This window comes from Trachemys scripta, chromosome 1 (assembly GCF_013100865.1).
Source record: "Trachemys scripta elegans isolate TJP31775 chromosome 1, CAS_Tse_1.0, whole genome shotgun sequence".
Classification (NCBI taxonomy): Eukaryota; Metazoa; Chordata; order Testudines; family Emydidae; genus Trachemys; species Trachemys scripta.
The window spans coordinates 223243980-223266854 of record NC_048298.1 but is presented as its reverse complement, the minus strand read 5'-3'; the positions used below and the strand labels follow the sequence as shown (position 1 = coordinate 223266854).

The following is a 22875-nucleotide window of genomic DNA, read 5'->3' as shown; positions in this document are numbered from 1 at the left end:
AAATGTATTCTTGATCTAAAGGGCCAAATTTTCAGCCAGGAGTGTCTGAGTTTTGCCCACAAAAAGTGTGTGCACAAATAGCTAATAATGCAAGAGAAACACATTCAGTGGGCATGAAACAAATAACTGCTTACACAAATGTATATTTGTATACTCAAGTACCCTTTTGCACATATACTTAACTATTTTGTGCTTGTACATATGGACTCTGCATATTCAATTCACTGTTTTAATGGGTGCATTGTCTGCAAGCTCAATTTCGAGGCCAATGATGAAAAATTTAGCTCAGTGTGCCTTTAACAGTTTTTAATAGAAAATGCCATTACAATGAGCAGATGGATCATATTATTATTATTAAATATTTGTCTAGCACCAGGGTTTTACATGGAAGTTTATAGAAATAAAAAGACATGATCCCTGCTCTGGAGAACTTAAAATCTAAATTGGACAAACATAGGAAATACTGAGAAGTAAGAAGGAAAGGGATGAGAATTTAACAAATACAGAGATTGGGACCATATGTTGTGCATGCATCTTGAAAGTCCAGACAATTGCATTTGAGAATAAGGCCTGGTCTACACTATAGATTAGGTCTAAACTAAAATGTACCTCCGACACATATGTAACTCACCCACTATACCAATTGAATAACTCCATCTCCTCAAGAGGCGAAATGCTTGGGTCGATGTAGTTAGGTTGACACAGTGTCAGTGTAGACACTGTGTTGTTTACATTGACTGCTGCTGCCTTTCAGAAGCCATCCCACAATACCTCACACTGACAGTTAAATCGGAAAGTCATTCTGGGCATAGGAAAAAGGCAGAAAGGCATGAGTGAAAAAAGGAAAAGTATCAAAGTGAGAAGAGTTGACAGAGCACAAATCACATTGTAGGGAGTAAGTAGAGACAAAGGTGAGATATAGGTTGAGTCAAACTCGTGTGGCACCTTGAAAATAAGGATTAGGTGTTCAGAGTCGATGCAGAAGTGTGTGTGAGAGTGAGTGAGTGAGAGAGAGAGGCGGTGGAGGGAAGCAGTAGAAATAGGGGGTGATGTAGTCAGAGTGGTGGGAAAAATGTTTATTTGCAGGATATTTGGACAGTTTGAAGAGGGAGAAATAATCAGGAAGGCTGGAGAGAAGGAAGTTACTATAGATTATGGATGATATAAGGAGTTTAGGCTAGGAAGTTCATTAAGGGGTCCCCAGCAACATTTCAACCTTCAGTGTCGCTATGACTGTAACTGCAGAAATTCTACCAAATCCTCCTTGCCTTTACTGCGAGCAAGGAAACTTGCCATTAGTGACATTGAGAACTCCCAAGAAAAGAAATCTTTTATGTCTGCACAACTAGACTTGATTTATATTATTCTTGTTGAATGCAGTGAAACTGAGTAAGATTATGAGATAATTTTCGCTCCGTAGCTAGTGTGAGAATACTATAATTCAGAGGTGAAATATATGTGGCTGACCTTTTTCTATTCTAACTGAATACAAGCCATCAGATGGAAAGAACAGCAAGCGGAAACTAAAATAAGTATTCTGTTTGGAGGGAGACAGGCACACCCGTATAAATGGAGTTAATGGGCCTGATTCTCCAATCCCTTATGTAATTTTTACACCATTGTAATTCAGAGGTACAATGTCATAAACCCAACATAACAGGTGCAGAATCAGGATCGTAATTCATTAAAAAAAATATTTAGTCAGATTCACTGGTGTCAAACTGACAATGCCAAACCATAGTAAACCCCTCTAAATCATCAGGTTCAGTTGGGTTTATGATTACTTTGCTTCACCAGAGCAGCACAAAACAACCAAACCCTGTACTTGAATGTGGTCCATTGTATGAGCTCCTATACATGGTGGAAAGACATACGTAAAGAATCCTGTTTGCAGGGAATAATTCAGCCCTCAGAAAAATTAGAACCCTTTAGCTGATTTGCGTACCTCGTTCACAATTCAGTAAGCAGTTTAGGAAACAAATAACATGATTCTCTGGTACTCTGACTAATTTGGGCTGCTTCAGTAGCGCAAACAGTCATAACTCTGACTTAAATGTCTCCCAGAGGATTTTCTTTATGCATAGGAACCCTCGGGTGGTAAAGGGCAGCTGTACTGACTTCTCTCAAAGGGTAGGAAATAAGAAGTTGTTATCCATTGACTGGATATGGCTACCAGAGCTATGGTATATCCACAACCATTATCAAATATCTGTCCCCTTGATTGTCACTTGGTCAAGATGCTGGTGAAAATTGGTATAATTCCGTTGTCTACAATAGAGTTACACAAAATTATATTAGCTGAGCATCTGGTTTATAATGTTTAGCACTTTACATCATTCATTTAAATCAGTCTCTCTAGCCTCGTATAATTTTTGTTGCTCTTCTCTGAATAAGTTTTAGTTTTCTGATGTACTCAGAAATGTACACAGTACTCCAAGCATGGTCTCACCTGTGCCATGTAGAAAAAGGTGAGGGCCTGACTGATCCATGTTATGACATTTTTGTGCATGTAGTCAAAAAGCACGTTGGCTGTTTTTGCCATCATGTTGTACAGTATCCTTATATCCAATGTGCTACCCACTTTGATTCTTAGAACTTATTTATACTACTGTATTCCAGTTATTAACCTCACAATGACTATTTGTTCCCCTGTTTCTAATCTATATAGGGGAAATCCAACTCCCATTAAGACTAGAACTGGTCAAAAAAATTTTGATGGAACAGTTTTCCATTGGAAAATGCCACTTTGTTGAAATCTAAAGGTTTTGTGGGAACACAATGAACTTTTTTGAATGATGCCATGTTTCTGAATCAAAATATTTTGGAATTTCTGTTCCCTGAAATATTTCCAGATTTTGACTTTTAATCCCAGTTTAGGATGAAAACAAATTTTGAAATGTCAGAATTTCTGGCAGCATGGAAATTCTGTTTTCTGACCAGCTCAGCTGAGACTGAAAAATCTTTCCACTGACTTCAGTTGATCTGGATCAAGTTCAAGGCCTCTGTGTCAATTTTCTGTCCTCACTAACATTTGCAGCAAATCACAATTTTATAGTATCTGAAAATATAATTAACGCATAGTTTAGCCCTTCTTCCAGGTCAGATTAATAGAAATGCGAAGTAAAAGATAGCCAAGCACTGATGTTTGGAACCCTAGGTATATTTACAGTTATGTTAAGCCTTATAGTTACTTTACCTTAAGTAACAAATATTTGCTGCAGAAGAAACATATCAGAGACAGTTTCATTCTATGAGTCATAAAATATACACAAATTCTGAAATCCTCCTCCTACTTCTACTGCATTAGAGCCATGCAAGAGAAAAGAATGCAAATTGAAAGAATACAGCTGTAGTTTCAAATACTGTCTGTGCCATTACTTATAGTAATCAGCTATTTTTAAGAAAAAATTCTGCAGTGCACTACAGTGATTTCTAATTGTTACTTTAGGTGTCTGAGGGAATGAAGTGGAGAGGGGAGGAAATGCAGCAGCAAAATACTTGATCCTATAGGTAAAACTTCATGAAACAAATGAGAACAGTGCCTGTACAATGGCTGCAGGATATGGATGTAAGAAATGAAGGAACTGATCTTACTACTGCTAACTTCACTGAGAGAAGGGGACGGGGCTCTAAAAGAAAGCGAATAAGTAGACCAGCCACAGTTCTCAATTCTGGAGAACTGATTTACACTCCATTCAGTCCCACCTTAGTCACAGCTCTAAATCGCAGAATAGACTCTAGGGTCTTGTTTTAATTACTATTTGTTAAGGGCTAATGATGTGCTCATGGCTATACAAGTAAAAGCGTGGGTGGCAGGGAAGGAGAGGAGAGATGTATTACATCTAAAAGACCGAAACAGAGATAAGACAAAAGAACTAGGAAACCAAGAAATAGTGCTGGCTTGTATGTCTTTAAAATACATGGTGTGAAATCCTGACCCCATTGAAGTCAAAGGGAGTTTTGCCATTAATTTTAAAAGGGCCAGGATTTTACCCATGCATCCTACCTCTCTCTCTTCTAAAAATCAAGAGGGTTTTAAATGAGGTGAGGGTGTAGGCCTGGAGCTTTGGGATTAGACCACAAATGTAGGTCTTGTCTACATAGGCATTTTAAACCAGATCAAATCAAATTAATTTGTTTTGAAAGCACTTGCCTACATATGATGCAACCCATCAGTGCACACTAACTCTGCATTTATTGGGAACTCTGGAGTCCTTCTACAAAGTGATTGACTTTGAATGTAATTAGTTCTGTCTTTTGTTTATGTTCACACAATTGCTGTGCACCACTTTTTGCATGTTGCCAACAGCTATTCCACAATGCTTTGTAGGTCCATCATTACTGTTCTTTCAATTTACTTGTGTGCTCTCCCAGCCCTGGTGTCAAGTTTCCAGGATGATCCTTCCCTTCTCTCCTTTAAAAGGTGGTGCAGAGCCAGATTTTGCCCATTTGCTTGTGGATCCCATGTGATACAACCACAATAGCACGCCAGAAGCCCCACAATATGCATTACACAGCCTGGAGCCATGCTGGGCCCCTGGATCTCATCACCATCTGGGGAGAAGCATCGGTTTGGGAAGCTCTTGTGGCCACAGGAATAAGGACCTTTTTGTGGACATTGCAAAGCAGATCTCTGTGAGGGATCATGACCAGTGCCAGATAAAGAACAAGCAACTCAGGAGAAACTACACTGAAATGAGGGATAAAAGGAGACATCTGGCAGGAGACATGTAACCTGTGCATTTTTTTGATGAACTGGACAGGATTCTACACAATGATAGAATGATAGTACAACCCATCACAGAACTATTTGAGCCTGCTTCCTGCACTCCCTACCCTCTCAGTCTAGGATGACTGGCTCAGCCCATCAGGGGATGAACAGCAGAGGAGCTGCTCTCTGTGTGGGAGGACCTTTGGGGGATTCAGGAACCTGAGGATGGCCAGCAGGACAGCCAGCCTAAGTCCTGCCCTGCTAGAAGGGACTCTGATTCCTGCCTTGTATCAGCTGATCCTGAGTCCCCACCATTCCATTGACTTGTGGGGAGAAGTAAACCCCACCAGAAACACAGGCTGGGACCAGAGTCAGATCTCCCAGAGGGAATTGCAGCATGTAAGTACCTATCTTTACAATTTATTATTGATTATTGGTGGTGAATGTGAGCTAGGAGCCTCCCCCCTTCCTCCCACCCCCTCCTTTTGCTGCTTCAAAACGGTGCCCGCCAGCATGGCACAGTCACAAACAGTTCCCCATCCCCCACCTGCCCCTACCCCACAGCAGATTTGAATACCGAAAGCATTCATTTGTGCAAGAATTCAACTGTTTATTGAGACAGGGCTTACAGGAAAAGAAATGTGGTTAGTTTTCATAGTTTACATGAGGTATGAGGGCACGTTGTGGACCCAGTCAAGGCACAAACAATACTGCTCCTTGCTGAGGTACAAATGCCTTGTACCTGCTTTCTAGCTGGCAATCATTGCAGGACCCTATTTAATTTTCTCTACACTTTCCCCTCTCTGCAGGGGAGATGTAGCAGAACTTAAGATTGAGAAATTGCTCCATTTTGTTTAGCACATTATAAGAAATAGCCACACACCCATGCCCCCTGATAGAGCTTGCAAGTCCCTTCCACTCTTGCAGAGCTTCTGGTGGGGTGAAGCGGGGGGGGCAATCCTGGTGAATAACTTCACAGCAGATCTTGCTGGTGTGTCATTTGCCTTTCTGAGTAAGACCATTCTCTATCTCCTAGTGGCCTGCCTCAGCATACTCAGCAACAGACAGGACAGCCTCAAGGGGATGTACAGGGGATTAGTATCCAGCACACCCTCCATGCATGCCTCTTTTTAAAATATCTCTGATGCCACAGAAGCACTCCAGTGCACCAACAAAACTGCAAAAACAAACCTGTAACAGCTCCAACCACCCAACCTGACTCCGACCAGCAGATGAATGCAGACACACTAGACTGAAATCCAAATGCACCCAGCAATCTACCTTCTCTGAGGTTCCCTAAAAGTGGAGGTAAAGTCACATATACATACTTAAAAAAAAACCCATAACTTGTCTGGAATATGAACAAACAACTGTTTTTTTTTCTTCCTGCTCCCATAAAGCCACAGTACCTGCAACAGCCAGACCACCAAGGACAAGGCCTGTACTGCTGACAGACTGGCCAGCCTGAAGGGAGGAGAAGGGAGAGAAGGAAGACTCTGAATGAGAATGCATGGCAGAGTGAAAGGAAAACTCAGCTGGATGAGAGGTGGAAGCTGTACACGAGAACCCAGTGGGAGAAATAAATGCAGCTTTCCTAGGAGATCATGGCAGTAGCCAAGGACAGTGTCATGGTTGCCAGGGAAAGAGTGGGTGTGGCCAAAGACAGCATCACCATGGTGAAGAAAAGCATGGAAAAAGACAGAGAGATGCACAGGCATCTCATGGATGCTGTCCTGAGCAGAATGCCCTCCAGCAAAACATGGTCATGCTAGGCCTGCAATCCCATAATTTGGGACTCAGCCATGTCCTTCTGCCCCTGGACAATGCTGGCTATGGCGACCAGCAGCAACTCCTAATCTTTGCATCCCAGCAGCAGTACTTCCAGCGGCTCCCATAAACCTTTTAGATTCAGCCTTTGGGCACCAAACACACGTCACCCAAACTCCAGCTCTTTTGAGCCCTGAGAATTTTGAGCTGTGGCACTCAATCCAGAACCCATGAGGACAAGAAGAGCCAGAAACAAAGTGTATACATGTGTCTCACTATATGCACTCCCTGCCCTCCACAAAATTGTACTACTTTGAGTTTTGTTTATACTGCTGTAGTAATTAAAGGTTTGTATATAGCTGGTTATTTATGAAGATTGGTTAGTTAAAAGTTTTTTCCAAATACAAAGATATTATTATTCCATTGTTTTCATTAAAACTTAACTATTTTTTATTGTTATTTCATAATAAAACTGCTTACAATAAATCCAGGAGTCATGATTGCATTTAATACAGAAAATCCTTTAAATAAAGCTGAAATAATTCATAGCATTTTACAATAGCACATAGGAATGTGGAACTTCAACCACCCACACACAATCCCCCACAATCAGCATCCCCACACCCTCCATGGGCTAACATGTTCAGGAAGGAGGCTTAATAAATGAACAATAGGCATCCCTATCAGGGTGCCCCCAGCATTTTTGTGGAACTCTGTGGAACTCCTGGAGGTCTGCTCAAACCTCCAAGCAAGTTTCCACACCTCAGCCTCCCACTCTTCAGTAAAGCTTCCTCTCTTGCTCTCATAAATATTGTACAAAATACAACATGCTGTTAGAATGACTGGAGCATTTTTTTCCTGCTGTTTCCAACCTATTCCATAAACAGTCCCATCTGTCTTTCAAAAGGCCAGATGCACACTCAACTACCATTCTGCAGCTACTCAGGCGATAGTTAAAAATATTCCTTCCTTCTGTCCAAGTGATCTGTGAATTGCATCAGTAGCCAGGGCACCAGCGAATAAGCCCAGAATAACCCGACAAACCTCCACACCGTTAATGGCCACCGTGCTCCTGGGACAAACAGTCCTTTCTCCATAGTTTAAATAGTACTGAGTTCTGAAAGACCTTAGCATCATGGACCCTCCCAGACCACTCTGCAATTTTGTCTATAAACCTGCCACAGTGGTCCACCAGTCCTTGGAGCACTATGAAGAAATACCCCTTTCTGTTTATACATTCTGTGCTCTGGGGCATGGGGAATGATAGGCATATGGGTTCCATCAATTGCCCCAATACACTTTGGGAACCCCATGCATGCAAAGCCATAAATAATTTCCTAAGCGTTACCCAGTTTCATGACCTAATTAGACAGCACCTTATCAAAGCCATACGAGACCTTTAGGAGAATGGCCCCAAAAGCTGATCTTCCTATGCCCAATTGGATGGCTACAGACCAAGAACGTTCTGGGATAGTCAGCTTCCAGATGGTAATAGTGACCCATTTGTCCACAGGTATGAGGCTTCACATGTTGATATGCTGTTGCAGAATATCTGGAGTCAGTTCTCCACAGATCTCAAAAAAGATAGCTCTCCCCATCTTGAAGTTCTCTGCCCATTGCTGATCATCCTGGCTCTGTAGAATGATCCTCTCCCACCAATCCACACTGGTTTCCTGACCCCAGAGACAGCACTGAATGAAGTGTAGGTCATCCAGGACCAGGCCTCCTGTTCCAACAGCTTGGCATCTTCCTGTTCTTCCTCCTCCCTCCTGATGCCAGAGAAACTGCTGCTATTGCTATCGAATATTGTCCTGGTCCCGCAGCTCATTGGTGCAACAGGCAAAGTTGAATGCCAAATTTCTCCAGCTCTGAGAGCTTTAATACAGTCCAAGCAGCCTGCGCATATTCACATGTCACCATAGCAGCACAGAGCATTGTTGGGACCATATGGCCAATGGGAATTTGAAAATGGTGCAAACCAGCCCAGAAAGGAAGCATGGGGTTGAGCAAGTGGAAATGTGATTTGAAAAACAAAACAAAACTGAACCTATCTGACATCTTATAATTCACAGCAAATATAATCCCAGAATGCACGCTGCTCAGCAGCAAAGCGAAGGACCATGGGATATCCGTGGAGAATGCTACAGCCTCAGTTGGCAGCAAACTGCAGTGTGTCCATCTGATGTGAAATGAAAATGGAGCAGGCATTGCGTGTGCATGCTATTGATGAGACTTGTGTACTGTGAGTTACCTGACCCACATCAAAAAGCTTCAGACAATGTAGACACAACATTAATGTTTTCATCCTAGTTCCCATCTATGCACAACAAAAATCCTGAACACCATTGTCACTGAAAAACAGTAGTCCAGATAATCAGCTGGTCTAATTCAGCACAGCTATGTTAATTTCTGAAGGTCAACTGAGGATCTGACCCAATAATCATAATTAATAACTAGAGCTGTCCAAATAACAGATTTTGCAGCTCACTGGCAATTCTTAAAATTGAAAAAAATAGTTTCAAGTTTAATTAAATGTTTTGTTTCAACAACATCAAAACATGTCATTTTAATTTTGACCATTTTAAAATGTTTTTATTGGATTTGTTTAAAATAAACTTAAAGGACTTTTTCAATGAAAAGTCATTTCAAACTGAAAAACCGAAACATTTTGTTCTGAAAATATCAAAACTAAATGTTTTGATTGTTTCACATTTTTTTCTGACCGAAATAAATTGGCAAAATTGACAGAAATTCACAAAATGAATTGGTGTAGCTGAATCTGCTTTAGCCAAAACATTCACCTAATTCTAAAAACAACAACAATACACTCAGCATCATGATTTCAAATATATGACTAAGACAGTCCAAAGATTAGTAGAAGATTAGTGTAAAGAAGGACTAAGACAGAACTGTATATAAAAGCTTGAGTAATGCTTGTCTTTACTATGTCTGGCTCATGAGAACTAAGTTCATTCACAAAAAGGGTAAACCAACCAAATAATAGAGAATCTCTCTCCTCCCTGTGGTAAAACGTGCAAGAGGGGCCTAAACCTGAACTCCTACCAAACCATTCTGACTGGGAGGTAAGATTTCCCCCCACCTAGTGCAGAATGGGCCATTTGTCTAGGAAAAGAAAGCTGGGAGTGCGGCCGTGGAGATGTCCAATCCTCTATTCCTTTTCCATATTAGGAAGAGAACCCCAAATAAAACCTCCATGAGCAGATCTTTAGGGCAAGATCTCCACATAGTTGTTATAGGTAGAACTGGTAGAGATGTGTGTAGTAACGTTGCTTAAAAATTTCCATCTAAAATGCTGTTCACTTGCTTATAATTTTGCCAGATTTTAATTGTTTGGGCTCAAATTTTCCATGTCAGGTGTTTGCCTCAGACTGAATTATTCTGCAAATTTTCAGTGGAAAAAATGTCAATGCACTCATGTAATTAAAGATTGTATCATAATGCATATGCACAAGGTGGAAAATTAACTTTTCACAGGCAACCTTAACTCTGGCACTTCCTAAATTTTGAGTGCTTGACTTTGCAACCTTATTATTCTGTTAGCATAGATTTTTGGATATAATTTTATTTAATAATGACTCCTGTGAACGTTCAATAATTTTTCTATTTTCCAACCAAAGATTCACTAACGGTTTTAGGGCCAACTAGAGCAGTGCAAACATGGCAGGATAGAATTCGACTTCTCTTCATTTCAGTTTGTTTGGCTACAGCTTTGAGACAACAATTCTAATGACTCCCTGGGGTAACATATCTGTTCAATGTAATTAAGATTTATTTCCCATTTATTTGTGCACACAATTTATTTTCTAAATGGGGCCCATTAAAAATTATACTAATAGCAGATGGTCTGACATAATCACAGACCAGATCTGGGCCAACACTATAGCCGTTTGCACCACTGGAGCAATGAAAAGGAGTAATAAAGCTGTCCTAACTAGGCATCCCTTCTGTATTGTGGGAGTTATACATTATTCTGTGAGCAGTCCCATTGATTTCAGAATGGGCAGTGGAAAGACTAAAAGAGCTAGGAAACTATAATAGGCTGTAGTATAAAAATAGGTCCTCTTCTAAAATGAATATTATTTGATGTACAGAATTAGTCTAAGATGGGAAGAGAGCCTTTCTTTCAACTTCAGTAGAGCAATTATATCAAGATCCAGACTATCACTCATAAATTATAGACTTTTTCTGGTTTCTAGTATTGTTCTAAAGTTATTTTGCAAAACAGTTTACTACAAGTGCAGTTATCAAATTCCTATTGGGTGCAATATTTCTCTAAGATACGTCTTATTCCAGATATTCCTAATAAAATATAATTTCAGGTAAAATATTCATTTGTATAGACTTTAAAACATTGAATTTGTCTTACCAATGTTCATAAAATGTTATTCAAATGTATGTATAGCATTTAATAGTAATTCCCATCACAATAATTTTTGTTCGAAAAAAATGGGACCCAATCTTGGAAAATTAGGCTTGACCAAAACATCCTTGTTACCAGTGACTCTGATGTCATTTTGAACTCAAGCAGTTATCAATAATCATCCACAGTTGCAATTCTGCTCAGCAAGGATACATAATGCTTTCACCTTGCAGCATGTGTGCTGAGCTATATAGGATTATACACAGAAAATGTAAAACTCTTCAGTAAAATTGCAATACAAACCCCAAATTGATTCTTTCCACATGTTTAGAGATTCTTGCTGGCACTGCTGCCAAGGATCGAAATGTGCAGTGAACTTCAGTGGGAACGTAACAGGCACATGGGCGTGGACATGCAAAAGCGATTTGTGGAAGCCCCAGAGACACAATCAGCACCACGGATAGTGCCCCCAAATTTGCCCTCTTTTGCATCTTGTCAGTTGTCTTCATTTCGCTGTATCTGTTTTATTTGTAAAAGAAAATGTTTTTATCTTCATAAACACACTTATAGAGCATGATCACTTAAATGATGGCTTCTGTAGGAGCTACTTTTCCTAAGGCTTCCTGACTGAGCTATAAAATAGAGAAAATGTAAATAAAGAAAACTTTGTACAAATCTATTTCTATGCAACCTGATAGGCAATTTAGGTAAAAGTTTATGAAATATGGTTTGAAAAGAGCTTTTCTTTCAAGCTATTTGCTATTTCAAAGTTAACTTTTCCCCTCGTTTCTATTTCACCATAATTATACTAATTTTCTGTTTCTCTGTGGTAAAATATTGTATACTTTTGGTTTACACATATAACTTTTATGGGAGAAGGCATTCTCTAGTAGCTTAGGGCAGAGAACTAGGTGTCATTATATCTGGGACTGTCATACTTTACCTCTCATTTGTTGTCTGATGTTGGTATGCAATGTCATTTAAGCCAAAACGTTCAATGGAAGCTGTGGATAATCAGGACTTCTAAAACCAAGCCACTTATTTAGAAGCCTAAACATGGATGTAGGAGGAAGCTTACGCTCCCAAGTGTGAAAATTTTGGCCTTAACATCTATAAAACTTAAGCCAACATTTTAAAACTTGGATTTCCAGAAGTTAAGCTGGTAAATTCATATTAAGGCACCTCAGCAACAATCCACATTTTACAAAGCTGCTCAGAACCTGCAGCTGTCATTGACTTTGAGGACTTAGCACTTTAGAAAATCAATTTACTTGGGTGCCTAATTGTGGCTTGAAGAGACTAGCTTCAGGCAAACAAGTTGAACATTTTAGTTCTAATTGTTAGACCTTTATGAAGAGCTTTGAGTGCTTCAGATGAAAGGTGCCACATAAAGGCAACTTATTATTAATTTTGTTGTTATTGTTGTATAGCCTAGTCTAACAATGAAGGACACTCATCCAAGTCTATGGTGGCTTGTGGATTTCAGCCATATTAAAACTTCATCCAGTATTGCCTACATCAAGCTATTACCCTTAGTATAAAAGTAAAATTTTTAAAATTTTCAAACAGTATGACTCTCATTTTTCTACCAACATCATATGCAAACCATTATAATTCAAAGAAGAGACTCATAAATCTGAAGATGTTTCTCAAATGTCTGTGGTCAAGTTAATAAGACAGCTACTATTCTCAACAGAAACACTTCATAAAGTGTGTAAGAACTATGCACTTCTTCAGGTGTTCTCTTTAGTGAAAGTTGTCATGTTAAAATACCTTACACATTTCATTTTCTTTTGAAGTGTACTAAACCCCCATTTTCTTTTATATAATTCTTGCAGGAGTCAAGAAGAAGTTACAACAACATGAGGACTTGCTAAGCAAGATCAAGAATTAAACTTCTAAGTGGGAAATTATAGATTGCATATTTTTTCTCCATTTAAGAAAATAAAATGAATAACAATAATGCAAAATACTCATAACATTGAAATTGTTAAATTTTGAAAAAATATCCACCTAATACATACTAACTTGCAATAAAATGTATTCTCCTTTCAGTGCAATACAAAATCCCTCTCCTTTTAAGCATTCTAAATATTATTTAGTTCAATAATGAAGAAACATTTGGAAGAGAATAAATGATACATCTTCAGACTCTTCATAATATATTTTATTAATAGAAAGGGATGATTTCGTTAAGTTTAGGGAACTCAAGGAAATGTCCTACAAGAGGCACTGCTCTTTTGGCAAGATCTCTTTGGAGGCCCTGATACGTCAAGATGCAGATTTGGGACAGAAAGGACAAAACAACCACCACCACCACCAACAACAAAAAGGAGAACCTACAGCCCAGATCTCCAGGGGGTATTTAGGCACCTAACTCCCATTAAGAGTCTAAATAATTTAAAGTTACTAAAAGCAAGAAGTTTAAACTGATTTAGGATTCATTTCTTTAAGAGGAGTTACATTTACTATAACCTCCATTTCATGACTCATTTCTGATGTTTTCATCATTAACAACAATTTCTGCAACTAATAATGATATTTAACTTTTCAGTTATTCCCCAAACTTTCATTGAGTCTTAAAGCACTCCTGTTATTCAGACAAACATTCTTCTCATTTTGCAGATGATTAGGTGACTTCTCCAACATCACAGAATAAGTCGGTGGGACAGCAAATAATGGAACCCCAGGAGTTCTGACCTCTAGTCCCCAGCTGTAATCACTAGACCAATGTTTCTCAGACTGTGGAAGAGTCCAAACCCCTGTAGAGGTAGGTGCAAACAAAGAGCAATTACCTTTGTTCTCTCCACCAGGAGCTGCTGCCACATACCATGAGAGAAAAAAGAAGGACTGGAAACACAAGTGAGTGTGGTGTTGCCAGCCACCACTAGGAGTCATCAATGGGAAAGTGAGAATGGGAGCAGAGAGAATAGAACCAGGTAGGTCTGCCAGCATGTCAAGTGGATCAAGGAACCAGGCACGTTGCCATTATGTGTAGGGAAGGAGGCAACCAAATAGCTAGGAATTGTGTGCAGGGGAACAGGCTACTGGGCAGTATATTTAGGGGAGCTGGGAACCAGGCAGCTGAACAGTGTATGCAGGACAAAAGGGATCTGGACAGCATGTGCAGGGGAGCAGAGAACCAGGGGGCAACACACATATTCACAGGAGGGGGCTGCAAGGGAGTGTTGCAGTTGGAAGAAGGGTTGAGAAAGCACATGCAGAGAGAGAGAAAAATCAAACACCAATAGAGAAGCATACGCCAGGAGGAAAGAGAGACAGAACACATGAGAGGGGAGTGGAAATGAACAAAAAAAAGTGTGATTCCCACTCCACACCCCCAAAAAGAGGACAAGACATTTGTCATAGTCAATACAATTAAATATGCAGTTGCCACAGGAACATTGCACGATCATGAGTGGCACGCTGGAGGGGAAGGGGCCCACGGTACAAAGCATTTAACACACACCCCCCCCCCCCAGCGCACACACAATAAGCAGAGCAAGGTAAAAGCGCTTGGAGAGCAAAGGGTGCAATTTGGGATGCCGGGGGAGAGATGTGGAAAGCCCCTGGCCAGCTCTACTTTGAATTCTTTCCAGAATGACCTACACTAGTAGAGTTTAAGGCCCCACCTCCTGCCAGGGCTGGCTCTACTTCCCACAAGCTTGACCAGGGCATTAGTAGTTTGGCTCAGGTCTGAGGTAGCAGGTCCATCATTCCTCTGATTGGCACAAACCAGAGGGATGTTTGTGATGGGCTGTTTTCAACTGTTACTAGCTGAGTGAGAACCAACTGGCCTCAGTCTCCTGAACAGTGGCACGAGGTGCCCCCCCTCCCGAAACTGCACCGGGCGGGAGGGGGGGGAGGAGGAGATACTGACAATGCCCAGGCATTAGTGACAGCATCACTGGGGAGCTGAGTGGCTGACTAGGGGAGGGCGCAGCTCTGAGACCACCACTGGTGCGGGGGGAGTGGGGACACTCACTCTTACAAAGTGAGCTGAAAGCTCCTTGCGTGGCTCTCCACGGATACCGCTGCGACGTCACGGGGGGCTCTGCCTGAGGAAGGACTGCAAGCCCAAAGCCAGTATGTGGCCTCAGGTTTCCGTCACTGAGGGGCAGTGACGGGGAGGGGGAAAGACGCTGATTATTTCAGCAGCACGATTTGCTGGAGCTGCTGCACGAGGAATCTCAGAAGGGGGGGGGGGGGGGGGGGGGGGCTTCCCTTCTTAGCTTTTTTCAGGGCAGATGCTTCCCATTAGGGAAGAATTCCCCTAATACACCGAGGTCGACTTGAAGGGAGCTCATTCCCTGCACAGCCGGACAGTGAGCACCGAACAAACAGAGGGAAATAAAACAAGCCCCGATTGCATGGAGGTGAACCCCGGCCCCCAACCATCCCCTCCCCGCATTCGGGCAGCATTTCACCTCTACAGCCTGAGGCTTCCAAGCAGCCCAGGGAACCTAACGAACCACATCCAAAGTGGCTGCTGCACCAGCGTGCGTTTGTTTGGGTTAATCAGGCATTTTTCCATCTCTTCTCCCCCCTCCACCCCCGCGCGGGGCTCCTCTGCAAGGGCTCACATTGCCAGTTAAAATGCAATGAACAGCACGCAGCAACGCGACCCCATGCGGGGAGGGGCAGACAGCGAAAAGGCATTGGGTGCAACAGCCATTACCTGCAGTTCGGTATCACAAAACTCCGGCAGCGGCAGCGCCCATCCTCCTCCGTCGCTGCCAGGGGCTAGAAGCTCGTCTAAGGTATGCCCAGGAACGTGGTTGTTTCAGATCCTGCGTGCTCCGGCAGCGTGTCTGTCATTGGGTGCCCCCCAGGCTCCAAAAGTTCATCCCAGCCCAAACAAACCTGGCTCAGCCCCGGGCTATCATTCCTTACGCCTTCGCATTGCCCGCCAGCCAGGTTGGGGAGTCATGGCTCAAAAAAAAAAAAAAAAATTAGCCCTCGAAATCCATCCACCTTTTGTTATTATTATTTTTTTTTATTAAAGACAACAAATCCCGAGATCACTCGTTTCAAAGCAAGCAGACCATGCAGGCAGCTTGTAGCATTTCCCGGCACCACCGCTCTTTCCTCCCAGGCACTTGGGGGAGAGCGCAAAGCAATTCACCAGCTTTTGTTTCCTGCAGCAGATGGCTCAGCCCCCAGCGCCGCAGCCTCAGGCTCAAATCCAGCCCCGGGACAGGCAGGAAAGGAAGCGCTCACAGCGCTCGGGGCACGGCAGCACTTCTCGGGCGGTGTGTCTGGAGCGAGGACGGAGTAACTGCTCAGCTCCTCTTTCTCGGTGGGCGGCTCTTCAGAGGGGAGCTGATGGGGAGGGAGCTAAGCGAAGGTGCTGGAGACAGCAGAGCTTAACTGAGGTATAATTTACGCAAATTGAAAGCTGTCTCTTGCTGGGTAGCCACTGGCAATCGACAGAAAAACCAGGACCACAGCTCATGGTGGAGGAGGGAGAGAGCATTGTGAAAAACAAAACAACAAAAAACCATATCTGGCACCTGGGTTTCCAGGGCCAGCTCCAGGCACCAGCCTATCAAGCATGTACTTGGGGCAGCACCTGGAGGGGGTGGTGCTCAGGGTTGTTTTTTGTTTTTTTAAACATACTGGGGCTGTTGGGGCGCCTGGCGGTGCTCCTGTCCAAGAGCGGGGCTGTGACTGGGCTCGCCGCCCTCCCCCGGCGCTCCGGCCCGCAGGGGACAGCGGGGCCATGGCCGGGCGGGCCGGGCTCGGCGCCCTCCCCTGCCACGCTCCCCGCCGGAGGGCAGCGGGAGGCTTTTTTGCCTGGGGCGGCAAAAAACTCAGAGCCAGCCCTATGGGTTTCAGACAGGTTTTTCCTCTAAATCCTTGAATTATACTGTCTGGACTCAATTAGGGTAGACTGGGCCATGACACCAAAAAATCTAATTTACTGCTGTGCAATAATAATGCAAAACTCTATATCTAGCACTTGGGGATTGCTTGATCCAGCCAATTTTTGGAGACTCTAAATCATACCCTCAAAATAGGGAAACAATGTAGCTGCTGCCATTACACACACGCAGGCACACACAAACTAAAATCCTGTGTCTAATTCATCCTAAAACAAGCAAATTGCCAAAGGTGTACATTGAAACGTAGAGCCTAATGGATCTAGTCAATATTTGGCCTGAATTCTGCCATATAGACAAGTGGATCTCCCGTCACCACACCAGGAAAAAAACAACCCAAAAGACCCCAGCTCAGTACCTGACATGAGATTGCCTCAGGAACCTGTCTACCAGTCTAGGGATTTGAACCCTTGAATTCTACTAGTGCAAGAACCACAGAAATACACAAGCATAGCTAGAAAACTCTGAGCAAGAGCTCAGAAAAAAAATCTGATCTGGCACTTGGCTCCATCTATGGTAGAGACAGTGTTTGGCCTTGTATCTCTAAATTCTACTACAGTAATAGAAAAATGGAGTCACTGCTATTTCACCAGAAAAATCCAGACTCTGACTTACAGCTGGAACAGCATCTAAAACCCCATCTCAGGGCAGATGGATCCTGCCATCTCCTCCCATTTTAAAATGGTCAATAAGCAGCAAAAGGCAACGCCTGGGAGGGGAAGAAGGGTCACATGCCCCTCCCCAGAAATGTAATCATTTGTTGCGGGTTTGGGGAACCTGAATGCTTTTGAAAATGAAAGTTACATGTTGGTCCAGTCAAAGGTGACATTGCGTAGCCATTTAATTTTACATTTACTTGCACCATCCTACAAGTGGTTATGCTACTGATCCTTAAACTAACACTGAGAATGGCATTATTATTCATCAGAGGAATCCATTTAAAATGAAATGGTATCTAAAATCTTAGTTCCTGTTGGTGGTACCCAAATAACAGTCCTCTAACATCAGAGGGGTAGCCGTGTTAGTCTGGATCTGTAAAAAGCGACAAAAAAGAGTCCTGTGGCACCTTATAGACTAACAGAAGTATTGGAGCATAAGCTTTTGTGGGTGAATACATGTGTCTGACGAAGTGGGTATTCACCCACGAAAGCTTATGCTCCAATACTTCTGTTAGTCTATAAGATGCCACAATCCTCTAATCACTATTTGCACTATTAGCATCTCCTGTCCATATCTCAGATGTTTTAAGATACTTGCCATTAAGTCACAACAGTTGTCCTACAAATGAAAGAAGCTGTCTAAAAATCCCAGTGATAGGCAGAAAAGTTAAGTTTAACTTCACCTTTTATACCCACTTAAAGCAAGCAGAATGTCACATTTACTTTGGAAACCATTAAATACAAAATACATTCGATAACAAGATACAGTGGCTAGAAGTTGATGTCAGCAGAATTCAAACTGGAAATAAGATGCAGAATTTCAACAGAGAAGTTAGTTAGCCATTGGAACAGATTACTAAGGGATGTGGCAAATCCTCCATCACTTGGGGTTTCTAACCTGGGATTAGATTTCTCTCAAAGATATGCTGTAGTCCTGGCACAAGTCATTGGACTATATTGTCAGGAAGCAGAAGGGGATACAATTAATGAAAACAAAAGTTTAGATCCACAGTATTTAAGCTACTGAAGCAACTATTACTATCTTATATGTCATAAACAACATTTCAGTAGAATAATTTTCACCACCAGTAACATGCACATCCATATTAAATATATTAACAATTCATGAGCTAAATCACATCCAATTTGACAATGAACAGCCCTTCCAGCTATACTTCATCCACTTCACTTACTGCAAATTTGCAAGATTTGGTTGAATCCACATAGATCATGATACCATAACTGGACTTATGGAAACACAAAAAAATAGGTCCAGACTTTTCTACATCTATACTTAATAGCTATTTAGACAGCATGATGATAGAGTTCAGAGTAAAAAATTGGCAGCATAGAGCAAAAGCTAGGTGCTGGATAAGGATTTGGCAGCGGTCTTAAGCCACTGGATCAGGATCTGGATTTTTCTGAGGATGGGACCCACAAAGATGCCTAAGTCCCATTATTAGGCACCACTGTGACCTACAACACTCCTGTTCTGCTGTTGCCTAACCTCATTTGGTACCTAGGTTTTTACAGTAAAAGTTCCCTACATGCTTATGTTTGTTCATTTGAGCATGTGCATTGTGGCCTCACTCTGATCACCCAGGTGCCTCTCTCCCACTTAAGTCCCCGAGCAATCCATGAACACAGGTATTTAACAGTGTAAGTCATGTGGGGCCTGCTCTGGTAGGTGTGCTCAGATGCCCCCTACCTAAGCAGCTGCGGCAGCTCACTGATAACCTTGTGGTTAGGGTATGCATCCAGGCTGCGGAAGATCCTTGGGTCAAGTCCCCCCTCTACCTGATAAGGAATTTAAACAGGGATCTGTCCCCTCTCAGGAGAGATGTCCCAGCACTAGTATGCCTCCCACAGTCAGCACACTCTGTTCTTCTATAATCCCTCCCTAGATAATCTCCCCTCTCCACTTGGGCACAGTCTTCCCCAGCTGGGTTTGTATGTCCTTGTCCTAGCAATTCCTTCCTCCGGCCCATGCAAAGGGTGGCTAGTGGGTGTCCTCTGCCTCAGTGCTTACTTTGTAATAAAAGAGGTGCTGGGGCTCAAGCCATTTTTTTTTTACTTTCATAACTGATGTGGAGGGCCCAGAGGTGCTGGGGCTATGAACTGCCAAGCCTAGAGGTGCTGGGGCATAGCCCTGGCAAGCCCTGGCACAAATTAAGCACTGCTCTGTCTCTTCCCACCTGTTCCAGGTCTGTAGGGAGGAAGATTCCCTTCTTCTTCTCCCTTCACCTTGTGGAGAGTGCAGGTGCAGACAGCATAGAAACTGGGCTCTTCTCTCTGGCTCCCCATGCTGATTGAGTCTGGTTTCTCTCTGCTTTTCAGGTGCTATGCAAGGCTCTCCTCAGTTTTTAAGCAGCCCTGCAGATGGGAGACAGTTGACCCTGCCCCACTGCAAATGTCAGAGCTTATGAAGCCAGAACTGGCCTCCTCTTCCTTCCTTTCTGCTACAGGCTCAAAGTTCAGAGGAAAGTTATTGTTGTTGCCCTGCCTGAAGGTTAGTGGAAAATGTCCCCCCTCAGGCTGCTAGAAATTATACCTAAGGTTAAAACTAGAAACAAATTGCTGAATTTGGATCATTAGCAATAGATTGAAATCCAGTGAGTGATGTATGCATGAAGTAGTGATAGAATAACACTGATACCCCACAACTGCTGTTTAGCAGACCCTGGTTCCAAAATGTATTCTCCTGGAGTTGGTAAGAGATCTAACACCTGCTTTGACCGGTTGGTGGAATCTAAGAAGTGAATTTCTGCTTGTGAATCAAATCTAGCTTAGCTTCCAGTAGAAGAATGGGGGAGTTTAGAAAATGCGACAGATAATGCTGGACTATATGCAGCAGAAAAACAGGTTACACTCTTGAAATAATGCCCACATACCTATTCTCCATTCTCTTCCATCTCAGTGTATTGGTGTTGTGCTGACTCTGGTGCCATTGTCAGTGTTTCCTTTATTTCCTTTTGACTTTACACATGTTTGTATTGTAGTTCCTGACCAGGCAAATTGCAAGCAAGTGATGCATTGATAGGGAGCAATGCAAAATGAAGGCAAAGGATGTAGTAAGGAAAACAATGATAGACTGGGGCTCACTGAGGGGGATGTGGAAAATGTGGACAGTGAAAGGAAGAAAGTTAGAGACTGAGTAAAGGTCAGTAAATGATGTGAAAGATGAGGATGTGAATGAGTGAGTGAATGAGCAAATCTAAGGGATTTTCTGTGAGGACAATGACTGAGTGAGGGATCCATCATAGTGTGAAGTGAATCAGTGGGGAATGGTAGGTCTGATTGAAAGTCTGGTTGAGAAAGCAAAAGATCATAGTCCCTCTGATTTCATACACACATCCCCATCTCCCTCCTTTCACACTGTTTCTTTTCTCAGTGAGATATTGTGCATCTAGATGAGGGGTAGTCAATAGGCGGACCGCAAGCCAAATCCGGACCACCAGACACTTTTAAATTGAGCCTGTAATCTTTTTATTTATCTTTTATATATCTCTCTATATAGATATCTATATCTATATTTATATAGATATAGATATAATTTTCTCTGGATTCTGGACCTTAACTATACCTTGATCAAGAAATTTGGACCTTGACAAAAAATAATTGACTACTCCTGAATAAATGAACACTGACTCCCTCAGTCTATCAGTTTACTGGGAATAATTCATTAGTTCTCCTGTGACAGTAACAGGGAAATGACAGGGTAGCACAGGGATAGGCAACCTTTGGCATGCAGCCCATCAGGGAAATCCTCTGGCGGGCCGAGATGGTTTGTTTACCTGCAGCGTCTGCAGGTTCAGCAGATCGCAGCTCCCACTGGCCGCTGTTTGCCGTTTCAGGCCAATGGGGGCTGTGGGAAGCAACGTGGGCCGAGGGATGTGCTGGCTGCCGCTTCCCGCAGTGTTAGTGATTTCTTCCCCACCAGGAAGCTGACCTCCAGAATCATGAGGTGACTTTTTTCTATGGATTGCATTATGCTGGGAAAGAAAGTAATGGGATAACCTAAGAATAAATGGATCTTACAAGAGCTGATCAAAATCACCTAGAATTAGAGCTAGTTGGGAATTTGCCCACAAAATGTTCTTTTTTCATGGAAAAGTGCAAATTTGTTGAAACCAAAACTTTTCAGCAAAGGATTCATTAAAACAAATTTGCCAACTTGAAATAAAATTGTAAAAAAAGTTTTGAAATTGTTGAAACATCCCAGATTGACCTCTTCAATACAAAAAGATTCATTTTTTTAGTGCGAAACACTTTTGTTTAGAAATTTAGTTCATTTTATATTAACAACAACAACAACAGGTTAAAATCTATCAGATTTTTTTTTTTTATTTCAAAAGGGCAGACACTGGGAAATTAAGAGAATTTAGTTTTAAAAAGTCAATTGGGTGGAAGAGCTCAGGGACTTAAATGTGGAGGAGGCTTGGAATTTCTTTAAATCAATTGTATAAAAACTATCTGAAATTTGCATCCTGAACAAGGGGATAAAACTTGTAGGGAAAGACCCAGCTTGTTGAATAACCATCTCAAAAAGGTGTTAGGCATAATCAGAGAGTTTATAGGGAATGGAAAAAAGGACTGATCAGCAAAGAAAGTTACATCTCAGAGGCTAGAAAATATAGGAATAAAGTGAGAATTGCTAAAAAAGCAAAGACAAATTAGCTCTTGCAAAGGAAATTAAAATAAATAATAATGAGTTTTTTTAGTTATATGAATATAAAGAGATTAAGGAAGGATGGGGTTGGGCTGCTATGCAGTGCAGATTGGAAGGAGATTAAAAATAATCTATGTATGGCCCAAAAACTAAGTGACTATTTTGCCTCAGTTTTCAGTAAGGATGATAGTATAAAACATGGGCATGAAAGCAGGATGGCTTATGAAAATGAGGGTATAGAAATGGAAATTACCACATCTGAGATGCAATAAAATCTTTAAAGATCTTAATGCGTTCAAATTGGGGGACTGGATAATTTCCATCCCAGAATATTGAAACAACTGTTTTATGAGATTGCTAGTCCAGTATCAAGGATTTATAATATATCTATCTATTTGGGGATAATACCATATAGGTGCTGAATAGCTAATGTCGTACCCATATTTAGGAAACGAAAAAAGTGATCAACCTGTTAGTCTGACTTCAGTAGTATGCTAGCCTTTAGAACAAATTGTAAAGGAAAGAATAATTAAATTCATGGAGGTAAATGATAAAGGGGATGTAAAGGAATTGGTTTACTAAAAGTAGATCATGCCAGTCAGACTAACCTGATTTTCTTCTTTGAGAAAATAACTGATATTTTTAGATAAGGGAAGTGCAGTAGATCTAATATATTTGGACTTCAGTAAACCATTTGACATGGTACCACATGGGAAATTATTAGTTAAATTAAAGAAGATGGGGATCAGTACAAGACCTGTAAGAGGGACAAGGAACTGGCTAAAAGGGAGAAGAGAATAGCTGAA

At 41.9% G+C, this 22875-nt stretch overlaps 1 protein-coding gene across 1 annotated transcript in view; it reads right to left on the bottom strand.

The window, feature by feature from the left end:
* The window catches only part of MXRA5 (matrix remodeling associated 5), a 33610-nt gene extending 17441 nt beyond the window's left edge, over positions 1-16169 (bottom strand). The window contains exons 1-2 of the mRNA XM_034757473.1: positions 15538-16169; positions 11163-11378 (exon numbers count right to left, since the gene is read on the bottom strand). Coding sequence (XP_034613364.1) covers positions 11163-11368 — 206 coding nt within the window. The 5' untranslated portion in view covers positions 11369-11378; positions 15538-16169. The remainder of the gene's footprint in view (positions 1-11162; positions 11379-15537) is intronic.
* Between the last annotated feature and the right edge of the window lie 6706 nt (positions 16170-22875).